Source organism: Sycon ciliatum, chromosome 6, assembly GCF_964019385.1.
Source record: "Sycon ciliatum chromosome 6, ocSycCili1.1, whole genome shotgun sequence".
Lineage (NCBI taxonomy): Eukaryota > Metazoa > Porifera > Calcarea > Leucosolenida > Sycettidae > Sycon > Sycon ciliatum.
In genome coordinates, this window is record NC_088648.1 from 14039947 (window position 1) to 14060793 (window position 20847).

The 20847-nt window shown below is 43.7% G+C and overlaps 1 protein-coding gene across 1 annotated transcript; it reads left to right on the forward strand.

Annotated features, from left to right (window-relative positions):
• Nucleotides 1-9376: 9376 nt before the first annotated feature.
• LOC135818845 (uncharacterized) lies at nt 9377-20675 on the forward strand. The gene is made up of 9 exons (XM_065332058.1): nt 9377-9535; nt 9742-9847; nt 12337-12485; nt 12839-12983; nt 14223-14309; nt 15331-15486; nt 15889-16080; nt 17352-17695; nt 19865-20675. Exons 2-9 carry the CDS (start codon nt 9748-9750, stop codon nt 19892-19894), a joined length of 1203 nt encoding a protein of 400 aa, XP_065188130.1. The 5' UTR covers nt 9377-9535; nt 9742-9747; the 3' UTR covers nt 19895-20675.
• The last annotated feature ends 172 nt before the right edge of the window (nt 20676-20847 follow it).

The following is a 20847-nucleotide window of genomic DNA, read 5'->3' on the forward strand; positions in this document are numbered from 1 at the left end:
TTGCACTCACACTGTCACAGCTGTAGCTACTCTAGCCTATACTAGATACTACTACTAAAGTACTAGACGTCTAGAGCTACAATCATTCATGGTAGCGCGCTTTCGTTCCGTACCTCGTTCCTACGGTTACTCCCGCTCAGAAGATCGAGACTGAGAGCCAAGATTTGGCAAGAGCGTTCGAATTGTCACCTGGTCACTCTTTGACTTTTCGAGGAGCTTATTATTATTATTTTATGTATTTTACTAGGGTGTTTCCCACAGACCTATGGTCTTCTTACGGGAGCCCCTAGAAAACTTCGTTTTTCTGAAGAGGTGGCCTTACTTAGGGCGCGTTCGAATTGTCTTCATCAAGTTACTGTTCTAACAAATGTTATAAAGAGATTAGTTGAAGTGTCCCATTTTAGAGTTTTTCAGTGGAATTGTCATGGCGATGATGACGTCCGATCAGATCGACCATCTCCACGTACTACGTGACGTAGCTATTCCAAACTCTTCGAAACTAATCCTAATCCATGAATCCGCCTTCCCATCGGATGAGTTTCGAGGAGTTTCGAGGAGCTTCGTTTTTTTGAATGGGCCAGTAAGGCCACCTCTTCAGAAAAACGAAGCTCCTCGAAAAGTCAAAGAGTGACAATTCGAGGAGCTTCGTTTTTCTGAAGAGGTGGCCTTATTGGCCTCTTCAGAAAAACGAAGCTCCTCGAAGCTCCTCGAAACTCATCCGATGGGAAGGTGGATTAATTTCGAAGAGTTTGGAATAGCTACGTCACGTAGTACGTGGAGATGGTCGATCTGAATGGACGTCATCATTGCCATGACAATTCCACTGAAAAACTCTAAAATGATAGCAACGCACAATTCTAACGCGCCCTGAGTATTGGCCGCTTCACAAAAACGAAGCTCCTCGAAACTCCACAACCTCACCCGACGGAAGAGGTGGATTAGTTTCGAAGAGTTTGGAATAGCTACGTCACGTAGTGCGTGGAGATGGTCGATCTGATCGGACGTCATCATCGCCATGACAATTCCACTGAAAAACTCTAAAATGATAGAAACCGTTCTAATGCCAAAATGGGACACTTCAACTACCGTATTTCCCCGTAAGTTAGTACGTACTAACTTTCGAACTTAGCAGCCACATGAGTACTAACTTTCGGGGGTGGTACTATCTTTCGGGGAGTACTTTTTTATCGGGGGTAAATGACACTTTTTTATATATATTTTTATATACTACTCAGTATGTGCACATCCCAACAAAGTAATAGGGGTAATAAAAGAGACAAAGACAAAAGACAAAGACAACAAAGGAGTAGTAGGTGCTACAAGAGCTGTGCTGGTCAGGCGCAGTGCACTCCTCCGACCATTTCGGTCTCGGAATCGACATGGACTGTGCGGGCCAAGGGGGTATACTATGAATGATAGACTTATGGGAGCTTCTGAGAATGCAACAGAAATGACAAAGAGAAGATCAGAAAAAAACAAATGCAAATAATAATAATAATAATAATAATAATAGGTTGGTCATGCTTCAGCTTACGTAGGTCCCTGACAGAGAGAGAGAGAGAAAGAGAGAGAGAGAGAGAGAGAGAGAGAGAGAGAGAGAGAGAGATAGATAGATAGAGAGAGAGAGAGAGAGAGAGAGAGAGAGAGAGAGAGATAGAGAGAGAGAGAGACGTAGTGGGAAGCCTGCGCAACTCTAGTGTCTGTGCATATGATGTATGTACTGTACGGTGTCTTTACATGTAGGACGGGTACGAACTTACTATCTTTCGGGGGAACTGTCTTTCGGGGTGATAACCTCGGCAGTGAAAAAGTGTATTTTTTATAGGGGGGTACTAAGTCATTGGGGAGAACTAACTTACGGGGAAATACGGTAATCTCTTTATAAAATTTGTTTGAACAGTTGATGAAGACAATTCGAACGCGCCCTAATAGTACTAATACTATTATAGAGTCTCTGCGTCTGACTGCGAGTTTCATGTCATGAGACCAAGACTGCTGCAGAGTGCTGCTCAGATGTAGACAATACCAGGGTTTCTAGTAACTACAGTGCTGGCAACAACTGAAATCCGACCACCTGACATTCTAGCGGTCTCTGTTTCGTAGTTTTACCATCCCGTGTTGGGTCTTTGCGATGTGAGCGCACCGCTCAGGGGTCGGATGTCAGTTGCCAGCACTGTATTACTAGCAGTACATGTACCATGTACCATGTCTACCAAACTGTGTGGTTTGTTCGACTCTACACTACACCATACAAGCACCATACAAGCTCGGACTAAGGGCGCGTTCGAATTGTCCCTCTTTGACTTTTCGAGGAGTTTCGTTTTTCTGAACAGGTGGTGGCCTTATTGGTCTCTTCAGAAAACGAAACTCCTCGAAACTCCACAACCTCATCCGATGGGAGTGGAATTGTCATGGCGGCAATGACGTCAGATCAGATCGGCAATCTCGACCTAGCTATTCCAAACTCTTCGGAACTAATCCACCTCTCACATCGGTTTCATATCATAATTTTGGGAACAGGATAATCTCTTTCTCTCTCCTCGGACCTATTATTATTATGGGGGTGGCTTTATTGGTTTTGTGTTTGTATTATGCAGCATCCCGGGTCATTTAAGACCATGGGGAGTACTGCTGTTGTATGTGAAGAAAATGTAATAAGGAAGACTGAGAAAAAAGAAAGAAAAAAGAGAGAAATACTGTGAACAGCAAATCTACAATGATGCATGTACAATCTATTATACAACTAATCTGCGAGAATGAGACTTAACACAAGCAGGTACAGTAATAGCAAGAGAGCTAAATCAGAAAACAAAATCCAGCCCTTCAGCGACACAATAGCACTGAAGGCAGCAATATAATTCTTCTCATTCAACATCAGTGAAGCACCGTCAAAACCGGTGAATGGGGGCTGATGGTATTATTGTTGTCTTTGTTATTGGCAAGTGATTAATATTACGATCATAATATTATTATTTTCTGCAAATAGGTGCTTCAACTAATAGTTCGAACCATGGGCATTCGCAAACCAATGTAACTTATTAGAGTGTAATTATTATTTCATCTGAGTTATTGACCTGATGATGTCAACTGTGCCAAGGAGCGCCTCCTTTTGCAAGATCGATACACTGGCTCCGGCATCCAGTTCCCTCACAAAGTCAGCAGTCGAGGGGGTTAATCCACCTAATGCCCCCACAATTACTGGCACGATCTTGGCCCGCACCTGCCACATCTGCTCCACCTCACGCTTCAGGCCTTGATATTTCTGTATCTTTTCCACAGATTTTCGGCGGATGTTCCTATCCAGAGGGACACTTACGTCCACAAGGAACGCTTCATCTTTGCCCTTGATAATAATGTCGGGTCTGTTTGCTCCAACGGGCGCTGCTGTTGGAATTGGCACTTCCCAGTAGATTGACACATCCGTTTCAGCACTGTACACGACGTTGGTGAGTTGGTGACTTGTGTACTTATTCGAAATGTCCGATGCACCATACTTCCTGCACAATGTCCAGTGGAGATATTTTGCTAACCTGTTGTGGCGATTGACATAGTGACTCCCCGCACAAGCTGTACACGCTCCAATAAGGTGGAAAACCGTTTCCTTGTCCCTGCCACACATCCTGCAACTCGTTTTCGTTGACACACCTGTTCCTCGATTAAATATCTCTTGTAAGTTCCGTGTTGGGATAGCCTGGTCCTGTATGGCCATGACAATACTCTCTGTCGCCGGACGCAAAGCGGAAGACCGCAACCACGCAAAGGAGAGCCCTCGATCCAGCTCAGCATCCTGCAGCATAAGCCAAAATTGGCCATGCAGAGGCTTCTTTCTGATTGTCTCCTCCCGATGCCGCTGGTATCCCTGGCGTATTTGCTCCTTTGTGGCTGACTCCTCCATACCAATCTTTGCCAAATATTTCGCAGCATCACTGGAGACAGAGTATTTTGCTTTTTTATGATGGTACTGTTTTAGGAGAGCAATGGCAATGTGGTCTTGGTGGCCCTCGATGTATTTATTAATCTGGATGATGGATCGTTCATGTAGATCTACCACACTTTGGAATCCACGGCCGCCTTCGGCGCGCACCAAATGAACCCTCTCTCTGTCAGCCCGAGGGTGATGCCATCCCTTCTTGGTGAGCTTCTTCCTGAGCAAGATATCCAGCTGCTCCAATTCTACGGGTCGCCAGTTGATGATGCCAAAGCTGTAGGTGAGCAGTGGCACCGCGTATGTGTTTACTGCCTTTGCTAAATATCCAGCCGTTAATCCAGACTTGAAGATCGCATCTAATCGCTTTCTATAATCCTCACGAAGCTTGCTCTTTATCTCACCATGCGGCAGCGCAGCCGATTCAATGAATCCGAGGTATTTGTACATGTTATCTTCTTGCAGGGTGGGTAAAGCCATACCCAACAGTGTTTCGACAGGCTCCGCATCACTTGACTCAAGTACTCCCCGGTGTACATGAAGCGTGGCGCACTTCGAAACACCAAACTCCAGGCCAATGGCCAAAGCTGTGATCTGGGCGACGTTGATCATGGGCTTCAGCTGGTTGCGATGTTTGGCATACAATTTAATGTCATCCATGTACAGGAGTTGAGAAACGACCTTTGAGACCTGTCCAATTTGCATTTGATATCCGCCGCCTGTCTTCTGCACCTCTCTTGAAATGCAGTTAATAGCTAAGCAAAACAAGAGGGGTGATAGCGTGTCTCCTTGGAAGATACCACGGCGAATCCTGACAGATTCTGTAGAGACCCGTGCATTTTGATATGATAAACTCATGTGCGTATTCCAGAGCTGCATGCTTGCCTCCAAGAACTTGACAAGAGCTGGGCTAAATTTGTACATCTCCAGCATCCGAATAATCCATACATGAGAAACGCTGTCATAGGCTTTCTTGAAGTCGATATACGCAACAGAGATATTGCGCTTATTATGCCGAGCGTGCTCCATTATCATCTTATTGACAAGAAGTTGCTCCTTACAGCCTAGTGTTCCCGGGGTACACCCTCTCTGTTCATCTGGGAGTATCGAATTGGTGTCAATGTGTTTCCACATGAGACTAGCAACTACGGCTGTCAGGATCTTGTATTGTGTGGGTAGACAAGTGATAGGGCGATATTGGGCTGGGTTAGATGTGGGTGGCTCCGTCTTGGGCAGCAGGATTGTGCGGCCAGTCACCAACCATTCCGGAATTGGCCAATCACCGACAAGGGTCTTCTGGAAGGCGATTCGCAGGGCAATGTGTAGATTAGATAATTTTTTCCACCAGTAACCATGAATTGCGTCTACACCACTAGCTTTCCACCTGCTGACCTTAGCTAGCGTGTCCTGGAGTGCCTGTTGAGTCACAGATACGGGTTCATCCTCTGCAATGGTAGTCTCATATTCCACTCTTTGTTCTTGATACCACCCTGATGACTCATCAAACGGCACAGGCTTGGCTAGTATACCAGACCAGAACTCGAATACGGCACCCTCACTCGGTATTTCCCCGGGATGCTGCTGCTCCGGTTCCTTTCTCAGTCGACGGTAGAATTCTTTCTCATTTGTGCGGAATAGTGTGTTAGCTCTCCTGCTCTCCCAGATGTGTTTATCACGTCTTGTCCTCTCCGCTAGCGCAAGCAATTCCAGCTTCCTCTGTTCCAGGGCGTATCCAATCTGGGAAGTGTTGGATATTCCGTACTGAGTAAAGAACCGTTGGTGCTTGACAGCAGGGTTTTTCAACATCATTGTTAGTCGAGATATATCTGCCCGTAATTTCTTCGCTTTGTTGCGCGATTTTACTAACCAAGTCGGTTCCAGTGGTCGCGAGCTCGCCGGCTTGCCGCTAGCGTTTTCACCGTTCGTCTCAGACAAGGAAATGCCACATCTGGTCAAGGAACATCGAGCAGCAACATATACTAAGCAATTGAGATCTTCCTTATTATTATTATTATTATTATTATTATGAGTCTTTATTCCACTCCAAATTGAAAACAAAAATAAAAATTGGAGGTATTACACTAACTCACCGGACTTATCATAGCCAAAGGTAAGCAGCACGGAATAATATATGGAAAAAAAGTAAGGTAGAGAGTAAGGTTATTATTATTATTATTATTATTATTAAGAAAGGTTTGCTCCCCACACCGGAGCTCGCGCTATTCCGCCGACTTTACTTGACACTTGACTGACTCACGACACGGCGGAATAGCGCGAGCACCGGTGTGGGGAGCAAACCTTTCTTACAAAATCATCGCCGAAGTCGCAACCACTACTTCGTATTATTATTATTATTATTATTATTATTATTATTATTATTATTATTATTATTATTATTATTATTATTATTATTATTATTATTATTATTATTATTATTATTATTATTATTATTATTATTATTATTATTATTATTATTATTATTATTATTATTATTATTATTATTATTATTATTATTATTATTATTATTATTATTATTATTATTATTAAGCGAGGGTCCCTGGTTCGAGTCCTGGTGGTGACAGTCAATTTTTTCTTCAGACTTTTCCCGTTTGTCTCTTTCCCTCAAACCAGTCAATATTTTATGACTTGGGGCTCCCCGCGTGCTAGTTTGTACGTGAAGTGTGTGGGTTACAGTGAGGGCTGCGTCCCACCCGCCTGTGTGGATTCACAGGAAGTGTGAGTTACGAAGTCTGAAGAAAATGTTGAACAGCCTCTGCTGGGATGACGACTACACCATAGCTCAGTGGTTAGAGCATCGCTGGCTACAAGCGAGGGTCCCTGGTTCGAGTCCTGGTGGTGACAGTCAATTTTTTCTTCAGACTTTTCCCGTTTGTCTCTTTCCCTCAAACCAGTCAATATTATTATTATTATTATTATTATTATTATTATTATTATTATTATTATTATTATTATTATTAAACTCGGATGTTGAGCCATAAATAAATGTAGAAGAGAAAAGGCCATATGGATACGTTAAGAGTAACTCTCCATCACTGTAACATGATACTTTATACAGTCAGAAAGTGCAATAACTAGGCACCAAACTGACAGAGTACTGAAACATTCGACGTCCTGACACCTAGCTTCAACACATCTCCGTAGCGCTAACCGACAGCCTTCCAACTTCCCCCCCCCCCCCCAACCTTGAACCTTCCAAGTTGGAAGGCTGTCGGTTAGCGCTACGGAGATGTGTTGAAGCTAGGTGTCAGGACGTCGAATGTTTCAGTACTCTGTCAGTTTTGTGCCTAGTTATTGCACTTTCTGACTGTATAAAGTATCATGTTACAGTGATGGAGAGTTACTCTTAACTCGTATCCATATGGCCTTTTCTCTTCTACATTTATTTATGGCTCAACATCCGAGTTTCATATTGCACACCTGATGAGCCGTCACGAACCATACGGCGAAACGTACGTCGTGTGAAACAACTTGTTTTGTAGTCAACTAGTCCATCACAATGTCATGCATGAGGAGTACTGTAGGAGTTTGGCTTTCGGCTTGTACAATTCGTTTTCGCAAAGCTTCCCTTTCTTTACTTATCTTTGATATTTATGACCCACCCAAGTTGGGTGGTGTGCTGCTTTGCTGCTTCGAATTGTAGTTAGACCGCTTTGTCAAATATCGTACTGGTCTCGTCATCGTCCAGTAACAATCGACATTCTTTGTTCCGTTGGGACTGTAGCTTTTGCTCGTTTTCGTTGCGCTTGCCTTCCCCTCTTTGGTCTTTCCATAACCTTGAACCTTCCAAGTTGGAAGGCTGTCGGTTAGCGCTACGGAGATGTGTTGAAGCTAGGTGTCAGGACGTCGAATGTTTCAGTACTCTGTCAGTTTTGTGCCTAGTTATTGCACTTTCTGACTGTATAAAGTATCATGTTACAGTGATGGAGAGTTACTCTTAACTCGTATCCATATGGCCTTTTCTCTTCTACATTATTATTATTATTATTATTATTGAAGAAAATGTTGAACGGCCTCTGCTGGGATGACGACTACACCATAGCTCAGTGGTTAGAGCATCGCTGGCTACAAGCGAGGGTCCCTGGTTCGAGTCCTGGTGGTGACAGTCAATTTTTTCTTCAGACTTTTCCCGTTTGTCTCTTTCCCTCAAATCAGTCAATATTATTATTATTATTATTATTATTATTATAGCTATGAATAGGATGAAGGCCGCAGACACCACGCAACTACGTTACTTGTTTGACATGTATTACTGTGTATTTTATAACAAAAATATTATTGAAAACCCAGAATCGATTTTCTCGTTCCTATCATCAGAGGGAAAAACGGAACTAAGGATACAACCAAAGAAACTGAAGTTAAGTACTGTAAATAGAAAGGTGTAACATTCCAACATTCTTTGTACTATCCTGAAGAGAAGGGAAAGAAAACGTTTGATAGAAAAGAAGTGTCTACTGAATTGTGTGGATTTGCGTCGTTGCATGCGAATACTTATTACGAAACTGTTTTCCGCCTCCAAACTACTGTTTGAATTATTATTATTATTAACTTTTTTAAATGATCTAAAGCACGCCAATATTGATATTTCTGACTGTTTTGAACTGGCTCTAGACAAGAAAGAATGGCTGATGCTTGTGGAAAAATGTGCTGCGCTTGCGTAGTTGTTCTTACTGCGATACGTTCTAACAATAATGAGATGCCTTTTGTCGGCTCTTCTGCCTGGATTTCGTTGACAGATGCGTTAAGCCCATGGATCCTTCCATGAGTGACATGCGAACTGTAACTATTATTATATTATTATTAACTTTTATTTTACTACCTCGGATAGAAAACTTCCTTTTGCCAACAGCGAAATGTTACTTCCACTGTTCCACAAGATAGGGTATATTACAAGATACTGAACCTCTTTTGTTCGTAGGCGTTTTCTCTTGCCCGTACATCAACTGAACGAAAGGTTTGATTGACAGTATGGTTGCGGGCAATCTCGAATGTTGTTGAAGAACCTCAACTGAGACTCAAGTTTATGTCGTGGTGCATGTATTGCGATGCGGGAGCTGGAGCCAGTAGTAGGAACCGGGCATGATTGCTTGATGCTGTAACGAGTGCATAAGAGGTTATGCGATACACGTCATACAGTACGTTTGCCACCCCAAATTCTTCTACATAAGGGGTTTCTGTACGCGCTTTGGGCATTTTGCCACCCCAATGGGCTCCTATATATGGCGGATTTGACGTTATCGCATAACCTCTATACAGGATGGCTCACGCAGCCATTGTCCAACACCGACACCATGTTTGGCCCCACTATCCATATACAGTGTAGGCTGCGCCGAGATCAAGGCGTCCACCGGTGCAGCCAGCCGTATAAGGGAGCCCTTCTCGCGAAGCGAAGTACAAAATTGGCGTCTGTAGCAAAGGCTCCGCGTGAAGGCCTCCACTCGCCAACCAAGCATATAAACTGGCGAGGACCAAAAACCATTGCAGATATTTTCGCTTCATCGTGAGGTGGCATCTCAAGGACTCTCGCTTCCAGCTGTCATCGAAGAGTGTTCTCCTTCCTGTTTCAAAGATCCACGACGTGCTACTGATTTAGTAAGTTGCTCACGGGTCATTTGGGTACCCGGCATGCTAGATGGCAGATGAGGACCTAGTCTTGAGTTGATTCTGGTGATCTGCTTTTGTCAGGTTGTTCTGAGGCTGTTATAGTAGTAACTGTTGGTCTTAGTATCTTACTCAAGGGTGCCGTTGTATTTTCGTGTTACTGTGGTCCTTAACTCCTTGACATTGGTCCTATGCAGGCAAACATGTCGCGTGGTAACTTGTGCATGTCCGTGCCGATGCTTCCGTCGCTAGTCCTGCTCGCTTTCGCTGCTGTCAGTTGTTTGTTACCGACGGAATGTCAAGGTGAGCAGGCCCTTCAGGACTTCTTTTAAAAAAAATATGTTATGATGATCGTCAGTTTGATGGAGTTGAAACGGAAAAGACTGAAGAAAAATTGTCCTACATCCTATCTATATGGGCTCTTCCTTTTCACATTAATTTTGTTTCTTATCAACCACCACACCACACCTCAACACGTTGCCACAGCACACCATCAGCAAAACGATACTTCAGTTGGTACTCTGCTCCTTCAGACAGCAGCTGTTTCGATCATCAGGATCTCCCTCTTGATCATTAATTTTGTTGTTGGTTAAACATCCGAGTTTCAAATCCGGTAAGGGTTAACAGTTTGCAGTCGTGTAGAGATAGATGCATTGTCTGGTGGTGACAGGTTATTTTTTCTTCAGACGTTTCCCGTTTACATCTTTCCCTCAAACCAGTGAATATGCATTGTACGGAAGTACTGTACTGATATTCGAAAAGATCAAGATCACAGTACACCGTGCTACATGGTATTAAAAAAAATATTGGTGCCAAAACAAGCAGGTACAAAACAAAAACTAAAGAAAAAATCGTGTCATGAGTGCCAGCATGTGTGGTAGTAACGTGGGGTACCAAATGTGTGGATTCCAATAGGACCAAAACCTATCTATACCATAATGTGCATGTGTACCCAGTCTAAAAATATTATCTTACTATAGGATTACCCTGAGGCTGGTCGCCTATGAAGGTGTTCACTAGGCCTTTGCGCCTAAGTTTGCGGATAATGCCGGCAGAAAAATTGGCAGAATTCGGTACTTTTTCTGGTAAGTTTCATGCATGTTTGGTATGTGGATCAAGAAATGGAGCAGAATTCGAGGAATTGCCCGCCATAAGGTTTTGTACGGTTCTGCCAATTTCACTGCTTTTCGAGCAGAATCTGCCACCTTTTCGAGCATTATCCGCCAGTGCCTAGTGTTCACCACATTGAATGATGTACATGTACAGTTGCAGTGGCATGAGTGAAGAGTAGATAGTAATGCAGCATGATGAAAACCATGGGCAAGTGAAAACAGGCAGGAAGAAGACAGGAAGGAATGATGTCCTTCCACCCAGCGAACGTAACCATGTTCTATAAGCGTTTGCGTACTGGTGCCAGCTGGTACATTGGCACTAGGACTGATCAACACCCATACACTTGCACCAGACAACATGCTCATATTAGCACTTGCATCATTCAACCAGTCAGGGGAAGTGAACTGCCGGAAAAGAGAGAAAAATGCCAGACCCACCAGGACTCGAGCCCTTCTAGGTTTGGCCTGGTCCCATAGCTCAGTTGGTTAGAGCACTGCTCATGACAAAGCAAGGTCCCGGGTTCGAGTCCCAGTGGATTTGGCATTTTTTTCTCTTTTCAGGCAGTTCACTTCCCCTGACTGTTTACCTTGAGTTTGAAGTTTACCTCATTCCCATTTCAATCATTCAACCAAAATACTTCCAACCCGCTCAGTGGACATCCTTTCTGACCCTATACCTCTGCCAGATCACGGGGCAAAAGTGTCCATGTTAGGCATTGGCGGATAATGCTCGAAAAGGTGGCATATTCTGCTCGAAAAGCAGTGAAATTGGCAGAACCATACAAACCTTATGGCGGACAATTCCTCGAATTCTGCTCCATTTCTTTATCCACATACCAAACATGCATGAAACTTACCAGAAAAAGCACCGAATTCTGCCAATTTTTCTGCCGGCATAATCCGCAAAGGCCTAGTCTATGTACCCGTAACTCATGCAGGATTGGATCACACGTTAGCTGAGCGATGGCGTGAACTGGAGGACTTTCTTGTGTAGCAGCACATTACTATTGCAGATGCTGGGGTCTCGGTCGGTGTTAACCTATAGTTTCAGCGGTGGCTGCTGTTGTATCTCTTTTTGACTGATCTGCCATAGTGCATTCAAAAGCATCAATCGGTAACATGCAAAAAATTCTCGTTAGCCCCAAATATGGCCAGGACACCGGTGTGCAAAGAGAGTCAGTACATGACTGTATTTCTTTGCTACTATCAAGCACGAGTCACAGTATCATTCTCTGCCAGGCTATGGACGACAAGCAACACTTTTGACAAACTGCAACTGCAATTTTTTAGTTTCTGCGGAATCTATTTGCAGTGCAGCATAAAATCTGTATCCCATCCATACATGTACATGTAAATCTCATAATTCTGACTGTACACCGCAAGCATTCCTTTTTCTTGCCTCAAGTTTCGCATGTACTACAAGTACATACGTCACACTCTCATCATCCGGGAATTTTCTCTTATAAGATTGCATGCTACACACTCTCATGTAATATTTTTTCCTTTCTTCGTCTTTTTGTGAGAGCTTGGACAATCCACTTGTCCAGGCAAGAAGGCAGCAATGCCTGTTCCTTCTGGCGAAGTAAAATAAAATATACCAACCAACCAACCAACATGTACTAGCTGCGATTCATACCACTGAAAGTCAACGTGTACTGTGAATTGTTGCTCACTGTTAAGGTTCGACGTTTTACTGCCGGGGGTTCAACGTAAGCATCACCAGCCAGCCGATCGAGTTCCGCGCTGCCCGAGAGGCCTGCAAAGAGCAACAGATTGATGTTCTCCGGATGAGGGATCATCGTCGGCTGCTTAGGTCTGCCTGCTACACGGTAGGTGTGTGTACTTGAAGTAGGTGGTATTTCGTATGTGCCAAATTATACTTGACTCTACGGATCTTCAGTATGGTTTTAAAATGCTTTCGAATGACACACGAGTCACAGAGTACCACGCGTCTGGATTGTTGTAACTAAACGTTTCATGCCAGATGGCAATCTTCAGACAACTCTGTGGCTCGTGTGTTACTGCTCTGCTTCCGCACTGAGTGTGTGCGTGTGTGTGTGTGTGTGTGTGTGTGTGTGTGTGTGTGTGTGTGTGCGCGCAGAGGCACTATTAGGTTTTCAAGTTTTCTTACGTAGGGTTTCATGTGTGTTTGTGTTAAAATTATTTGCTCCCTGAAATCCAGGACCAGCTATCCGGTCTTCAAAAGCAAGGAATACGCCACGTATGGGTAAAAGAAAAACACAACTCAATGCGTGTTATTGATATTGGGACCAATGACACCATTGTAGAGACCAATCAAACAACGCACGCCTTCATTTGTGCAAAAGGTACGTACACTATATACCTAGGAGTTAGCAGTGTTTGTGTTTCAAATCACGGTTTCAATTCAAGTGTATCTCAAACGGTATTTTAAGGGCCGAGTTCTCTTCTGGCAAGTACATGTACAAGTATATGATGTAACCGATTATTACTGATGTAACGAGATTAGAACTCGGATGGTGAGCCAATATAGTTACGATAAAGAAAGGTAAAGGACAAAACGTTACGAGTTATGACAAACTGTCCACCAACGTAACCAGATCTTATACAGTCAGTAAAATGTCTCGGTACTCCTTGGCAGTTTTGTGCCATTTTGTCGCACTTGCTGACTGTATAAGATCTGGTTACGTTGGTGGACAGTTTGTCATAACTCGTAACGTTTTGTCCTTTACCTTTCTTTATCGTAACGAGATTAATTTCTTCTTTGACCTCCGTTTTCAATGCAAGTCTAACTAGAAACAAAGAAGGCACAGTGCGCTTTGGGATGGGGTTAGCATACGTAATGCATGTAGGCATGACGTTCAGATCTCCTACATTCCTGAATCGTACATTTAACAGCCCTATAAAACAGAGAGGTTCCAGGCTGTCCAAGAGAGTGCTCAATACCAAGTGGTAGAGCTGGTTCAAACAATAGGAGAACAGAGAAAGTGTTTTTCTAAAACACTTTCTCTGTCCTCCTATTGCTTGCATTTAACAGCCCTATGTAGACACTGCTTGCAGAAAGCCGGCCGAATTGGCTACTTGCTCTGGTGGAAATTCTCGTGCATGTTGGTATGGAGATTCTAGAGGAGAAGCATTCAAAGATTTCCCCTCAAAAGCCCGGCATGGTTCTGAAAATGTCACATAACAAGGCCTACAGTCATCACTATTCGGATCCGAATCCGCCATTCATGTTCCTACTGCGTTTAGGATGGAAAGATGTGAAAGTTCGTGTTTCAGCTAGCGCACCTGAAAGTGCGAAAGATCGTGTTTCAAGGGAACTCCTATATTTTGGAGAATCTTTCTGGTGATGTAGTAAATAAAATAAAATAAACAATACAAAAAGTGTACGTGGAGATAGGAAGGTAATTAACGCAATAGTTTTGCTGATGGTGTTTGTACTGAGTGCGCAGCTTACTCTATTTATTGCGTTAAATACAAACAGTGTGAGTCATTTTCTCTCTCTCTCTCTCTCTCCCTCTGCCTCTCCCTCTCTCTCTCTCTCTCTCTCTCTCGTTCTCTCTCTTCACTGCATTTCCTGTGCTCAGATTGGAATGAATGCAAATTCACGGATGCACCTTGCCCAGAGGGCACTGAATGTGTTAACAGCAAGGGCAGTTACAAGTGCATTCGATGTAAGTCAATTGTCTCTCCATCAAATGTTTCTCTGCTAGTTTTCACAGCTATTTATGGCAGCGGTGATTCAGGGTGGTTTCTTCTCATACATTGTAGCTACACGTGCTGTCTGGCCGACCTCATTCACACCTAGTTCGAATCATTTCGTTGATCATAGTAGGCTGAAAGCTGCTGTCTATCCCCATATTATCAAGTTGTTGCACTGTTTCGGAAAATAGACAGGCATTTCTCTCGTGCAACAAGCGGAAGTCATTTGAACCGTTTAAAGAGGCACACGCATATTAGACAAGCGCAATTCGGCATTCGCTGCATTAAACAAAAATTCAGAAAATATTTGAAAGCAGGTACATGCATATTTACATGTAGGAGAACTTAAAACATCATGAAAAGACGGAGGGCGTACTGTGGCTACCAGAGAAGTTGCCAGCTTCCCACTGATTGTGCTCTCCGCAGAGATAACCTCTGTGGTGTTGGTGACAGAGAATTTCAACCACAGCAAAGATGAGAGGAGACTTGTCCCCGGCACAGTCCATGTTGATTCCGAGACGGGAATGGTCGGAGAAGTGCACTGTGCCTGACCAGCACAGCTCTTGTAGCACCTACTACTCCTTTCTTGTCTTCGTATTTTGTCTCTTTCATTACCCCATTACTTTGTAGGGATGAGCACATAGTAACGGTTATAAAAAGAAGAAAAAGAAGAAAAAGAAGAAAAAGAAGAAGATAATAATGTAATGTTGCCATCACTTGAGTATTGCAGTCATCGAGAAACAATGAGAAACTACCTGCTACATCATTAGAGATCTCATGTTTACGCATTTGAAAAATCTCAAGATTTCTAATGGTTCTCAAGATACATGTACTAGCACATATTACAAATCCCTGGTTTTCTGATGGTTCTACAGAAATATTACTTTTATAAATCGCTTGATTTTTGGAGGTTCCTTGTTCATGATAGTATTGATACATGCTGTTCCCTACATAGGCCTTAATTCACGATTTTTCCTTGTGCTCGTTTATCAGATGAGTGCCCTGAAATGAGAGTGGAAAATGGCAATTTGCTTGCTACATTTGTGGATCTGTCGGCCACTGCCACATGTGATGAGGGTCACCACTCGACGAGGAAGGTACAATGTACAGCGAACGGCTGGGAACGAACGGAGGGCTTGTGTTCCGATCGTAAGTGGCGTATCTGTTGCATTGTTGGCATGAAAGCAATTTTGTAAGTGCAATAAAGAATATAATTGATGCAGACATAGCCAAACAACAACGGATTTTAAAAAGGAATTAGAAACAAATATTATCCAAAATCGATTTTCACGTTATTATGATTACTACACTTGATCTACTCACCTCCCACCGCTTTAGGAGCTGCATCTGCGCCTTGATCCTTGAAGGGTGATGGCGTTGCTACGGACGCAAAAAACTCGGTCTCTAGCCGAGTCTGACGGGAACCGTGAATTTGTTTTTACATTTGTGTGTCTTGTATGGGCAGACTAATTGTGCATATCGTTGTGGATACTACTCCAGGTGTTGGGTCTTCTGCTGAGTCAGATTTTCCTTTTACCCTGGTGTCCGCAGATCTCCGGTGCCCGAAAACAAGTATTGCTAATGGTGTCATACCTGCTGGACCAGCAGGCCGTACTGTGCTGCCCACATGTGATGATGGGTACACACCTCGTGGATATCTAGCTTGCAATGCTTTGTTGGGATGGAGCCTTACCACGCCAGACTTCAATAATCCCTACGGAATAGAGCAGCAGTGCAGGAAATGTAAGTAGCAAAATCGTACTGTATGGCCACACATGCATGTCTGAGCGGCGGGTGTTATTATTAATATTCACTATGAGATGACAATCTAAAAAGTTTTTAGATTGTCATCTCATAGTGAATATTCACCACCAATATGATAACTATGGCTGTACATGTACATGTATGAGACTAACCAGTCTAATGACCAATACTTGGTAGCGCACCGTGTGTGTGGTGGCCAGCACTGTAAACACCAGCACTCTACAAGTACAAGGCACCGGTATGTCCATTATATTAGCACCAGCACCAGAACCAGCACCAGCGCCAGCATTAAAACACTAACACTAACTAATATTTGAATTTGAAACTCGGATGTTGAGCCATAAATAAATGTAGAAAGGAAAAGGACATATGGATTCGAGCTACGAGCTACGAAGATGTGGTGAAGCTAGGTGTCAGGACATTGAATGTCTCAGTACTCTGTCAGTTTTGTGCCTAGTTATTGCACTTTCTGACTGTATATAGTATCCAGTGATGGAGAGTTACTCTTAACTCGTATCCATATGTCCCTTTCCTTTCTAATATTTGAATGTAAGGAAAAAATTGGAGGCGTATACATTTTTGACAGAAAAGGTGTCAGCACCGACGCAATCCACACTGTCAAGTGTGTTTTGGAAGCGTTATAATAATATTCGGAAGTTGTCCCCTGAACTATGTGTTCAGAAGGAAAATGTTTTGTCACTTCAGTTGTTTGGCGCTAATCCTCGTGAAAGTGTCAGGAATGCTTCTCCTCACTGATGTTTTCATTATGTTTTAGTCATTTCTTCACCTTCACCCTGTTTTTGGACCTGTTCTGCTGAATTTTATTTTTTCCATACGTATAGCGTGAGGTTCTCGATCTTTGCTTTTGCTGTAGCTCTCATAAGTTGCTGTATTTTGACATTTTTCCATTATTTCCTGTACTTACCCATGATGAGAAGGGAACGAAAACGTTTGGTTACTAAATTGGATTACTTGACTGTGTGGATTGCGTCGGTGCTGACACTTTTCCTTTCGTAATATTTGAATGCTTTGAGTTCTCGGACCATTGTTGTTCTCACATTCTGATTATTGTAATAAACACGTTGTGTCGACCAGCACGAACACCAGCACTAGTATCACCAGCACCACTAGCGCCAGCACCACCACCACGACCACCACCCACCACCCACCCCTCATCTTGGTCTATGAATTGCTTACACACAGACACACAACACGTTTGTGTCATTGTCTGTCCCATGTTGTGCTTGCAGTGAACCAGTGCTTAGTAACGAATGCCTATTTCAATGTACAAGCAGTCGGTTCAAACTCACGCAGCTCAACCTACACCGACCATCTTGAAACCTGCTTATCCGTTGGTCGCCGCCTGCCAAAAGCCTCCGAGGTTCCCTGTCTGAAGTCTGTCCTGAGGCAGTTGCTGAATAAGTCCCCTCAGGCAGGGTATCGCAATGCCTTTTTATTGGAGGAGAGAACTGCTTATGTCCTGAACATGACAGATGCTGGAGCTATTCGTGCGTCTTCACTATCGCCAATGCAGAAGAATGAAGTCGTTCCCGGGGCTGTATATGCTGTATGCATGCAAGTCTGCAAGAAGACGGTAAGAATGCACTTTTAAAGAGATTTCAATAGTTGCGTACGGTTTCAGCACACAGCACCAAAATACAGACACAAACACATGCGCACATACTAGCGTATACACATGCACGCACTTTGCCATGTGTAGCGGAAATTGCAGTAGCTCCATTGGGATTGGAATAACACGGCGTTTACATCTTTGGCACACTTTGAGCACTAGTTTTCAGCGGTTGTTAGCAATATTCATTAATGACTATGTAGAATTCGAAGGCTAAACAAGGCTTCAGAGGTAACAGAAATTTCATGTGCAATTTGATCCCTGTAGAGACTGATTCTGTTCGAAGCAATATCCATGCTGGTCAAGAAAACTATGAGCACCCAACCATGACAACCCAGGGTTGACTTTGGGCCTGGCCACCTCAAAGACAATCTTGTGACATTAAGAACGGCAGCCAAACCACATGGGAGCACAAATTCGTCAAGAAACTGCCGTATCCTTTCACGAAAGAAGGGAATGCGCGGGATTGCTTAATTGGCTGAATTTAGTCTCTCAAACATAGTGCAAATGCATAAATAGTTCCGAAAGATTCGCTACATCCACGCTTCACCAGTACTTTGAAACACACTAGTACAAATGCATTTCGAAGTCTCTTCAGTGAGTCCGAGGGAAGTTGTGAACAGTCGCTACTGGGCTCGCCACGGCACCAGAGCTTATAGGCTATTTACTACGTTACGATACGCGTCACGTTTTGGAATACGACGTACTGGCAGACGTCATTTTCATGCTGGTGCATTCACACAGGCACGCACACGTTGCTCATACAGCTGTGTGTACAGCTTCTCTTGGACACAAACTGCTGGGAACGACAGAACAAACCTCGGTACAGGGTCTGGATACGTCGTCTACATTTTCGTATCAGGGGTGCGATTTTCCCGCCACGTTCCATGTTGTCATGGCTATCCGGACGAAAACAGGCGTAGTGTGAATGGCCCATTAGTGGTCGAGCAATGTTGTCCATAAACGAGGGTTCCTGGTTCGAATCCTGGCGGCGCAAGTCAATACTTTCTTCAGTCTTTCTGTCCCCATTCAACTTCATGAGCCTTAGACATATCACTATGTGATGGTAGTTTGGAAGATGTTCATTGGGAATGATGCATACTTGCCAACAAAAACGAATTAAAAAGTAAGAGAAGTCAGAGAGAATAGAGAGATGTAACAAAGATTTTGGATAAGTCAGAGAAGTTGAATACATAAAACATTTGGAGATAAAACAGAGAACTCATTGAAGTGTAGGAAGGGGGAAGGGGGGGGGGGGGTGCAATGGTACTGCGGTCACTGAACTTGAGAAAATGTACACGTATGGCTTGACGGCGGACATAAGGCCACACCAAGTTATTTCTATGTTTCGCTTCACCGCCTGTGTACCTTTTCGAATCGTTGACAATAACAAAATAACCGAGACGTTCAATCAATGGCTATTCTGGTGAACATTCTCTAGCCAGTATGGCAGATCACTGAGATCAAAGGTTATCAATCTTGCATTTCAGACGATGGTAAGTTAGAAGGTGCGAGCGATGAAAGTATCCATTTTTCCAAGCCTTCCAAGCCGCTAGGGCCTGCACACCAAGCGAGCGGCGATTCCAGGTGTCAAGGACTTCGAGATTTTCCACTATCGTGAAGGAGTGGAACTCCACTCGACCCATGTCAAAGTTCTGAAGGAGCCATCCATGGAGTCTTTTGCTATTATTGTATCACTCCAGCCCCCTCTGCAAGCTCTCCTGTGGCGACATTTTGCCATTTTGTACTTAAGGGACAGTTTAGCAGTGATATTCTGTCTGCACCATGGCTCAGTACACATAGAATTGGGTCTTGTTTTTCGACTGTTTTTGTTTTTTTTTCCGCCCGCCCGCGTGCCTTTTCCAGAAAATGGTCGACGCGAAACATGGAATTTTAAAACTATGCGTGGCCCTAATGTTTAAAAATAGAATTTGGTGTACATGTACTTCTAGTATGTGCCCCTGTACGGCTCGCTAGCCACACAACCCAGGGATACATGTAGTCTTTTTCTCATACGTTGTGTAATGCTATGGCTTTTGCCTTGTGTGTGTGCGTGTATGTGTATGTGTGTGTGTGTGTGTGTGTGTGTTTGTGTGTGTTTGCGCTTGCGTCTGCACACATGCTAATGTTTAGACTACGGACAGCGGACAAGCGACTGAATAAAGCCAAGTGTCCAAATACTTGGAATAGGGCCAATATTAGTATTGACCGGCAGTGCAGACAAGTTCAGTTTCATATGTGACATTGTAAATTGAAACGAAGGTTATTTTCTACGCCAAGAGTAGCTCATTCTCCACATGTTCTTTGCGTCTCTAGCTCTGTTGCTTTTCATTTGTTTTTATTTGACATTCTTAAAAATATGAACACGAGTTTTGTCTGAACTCTTATCTTGATCGGTTGTTTCTGGTTTTTGTTTTCTTTTGTTCTGTGTTTGATCGGATCAATCCGACGTCCGCATCTGAACACTGTATTTACAGTATGCTGATGTGTGTGTGTGTGTGTGTGTGTGTGTGTGTGTGCGTGTGTGTGTGTGTTTGTGTGTGTGTTTGTATGTGTGTGTGTTTGTGTGTTTGTGTGTGTGTGTGTGTGTGTGTGCGTGCGTGCATGCGTGCGTGCGTGTGTGTGTGTGTGCGCGTGTATGTGTGTGTGTGTTTGTGTGTGTATGTGTGTGTGTATGTGTGTGTGTGCGTGTGTGTGCGTGTGTGTGCCTGTGTGTGTGTGTGTGCGTGTGTGTGTGTGCGTGTGTGTATGTGTGTGTGTGTGTGTGCGTGCGCTCGCATGTGTGTGTATGTGTGTGTGTGTGTGTGTGTGTACCAGTGATCAATGTGTGTCATTGTGCAAAGGAGCCTGCACTGTCAATCTCAGCAAGTCTATGTTTTTAATGACCATCCCTGTGGCTTCATGCGTATTTGTTTTGCATCTTGTTTGGAAATTCCAATGATGATCACAGTCGGATATGTGTTGGTAGTAAAGTAAAACCTGGTGTAAGCGACCTCTGGGTTTAGCGACCACCTGCTCTTAACGACCGTTTTTCCATGCACCGACAGTTCTACACAAACACTGTGGACCTCGTTCTAAAGACCACCTGGCTTTAACGATCGCTTTTGCTTGCACCG

Excerpts from the sequence above, each read along its gene's own strand:
- LOC135818845 (XM_065332058.1), top strand. The coding sequence starts at position 9,748 with ATGTCGCGTGGTAACTTGTGCATGTCCGTGCCGATGCTTCCGTCGCTA. Across the intron at positions 16,081-17,351 it reads AGAGCAGCAGTGCAGGAAAT|TGAACCAGTGCTTAGTAACG; the intron begins GTAAGTAGCAAA and ends TTGTGCTTGCAG. Across the intron at positions 17,696-19,864 it reads TGCAAGTCTGCAAGAAGACG|ACTACGGACAGCGGACAAGC; the intron begins GTAAGAATGCAC and ends GCTAATGTTTAG.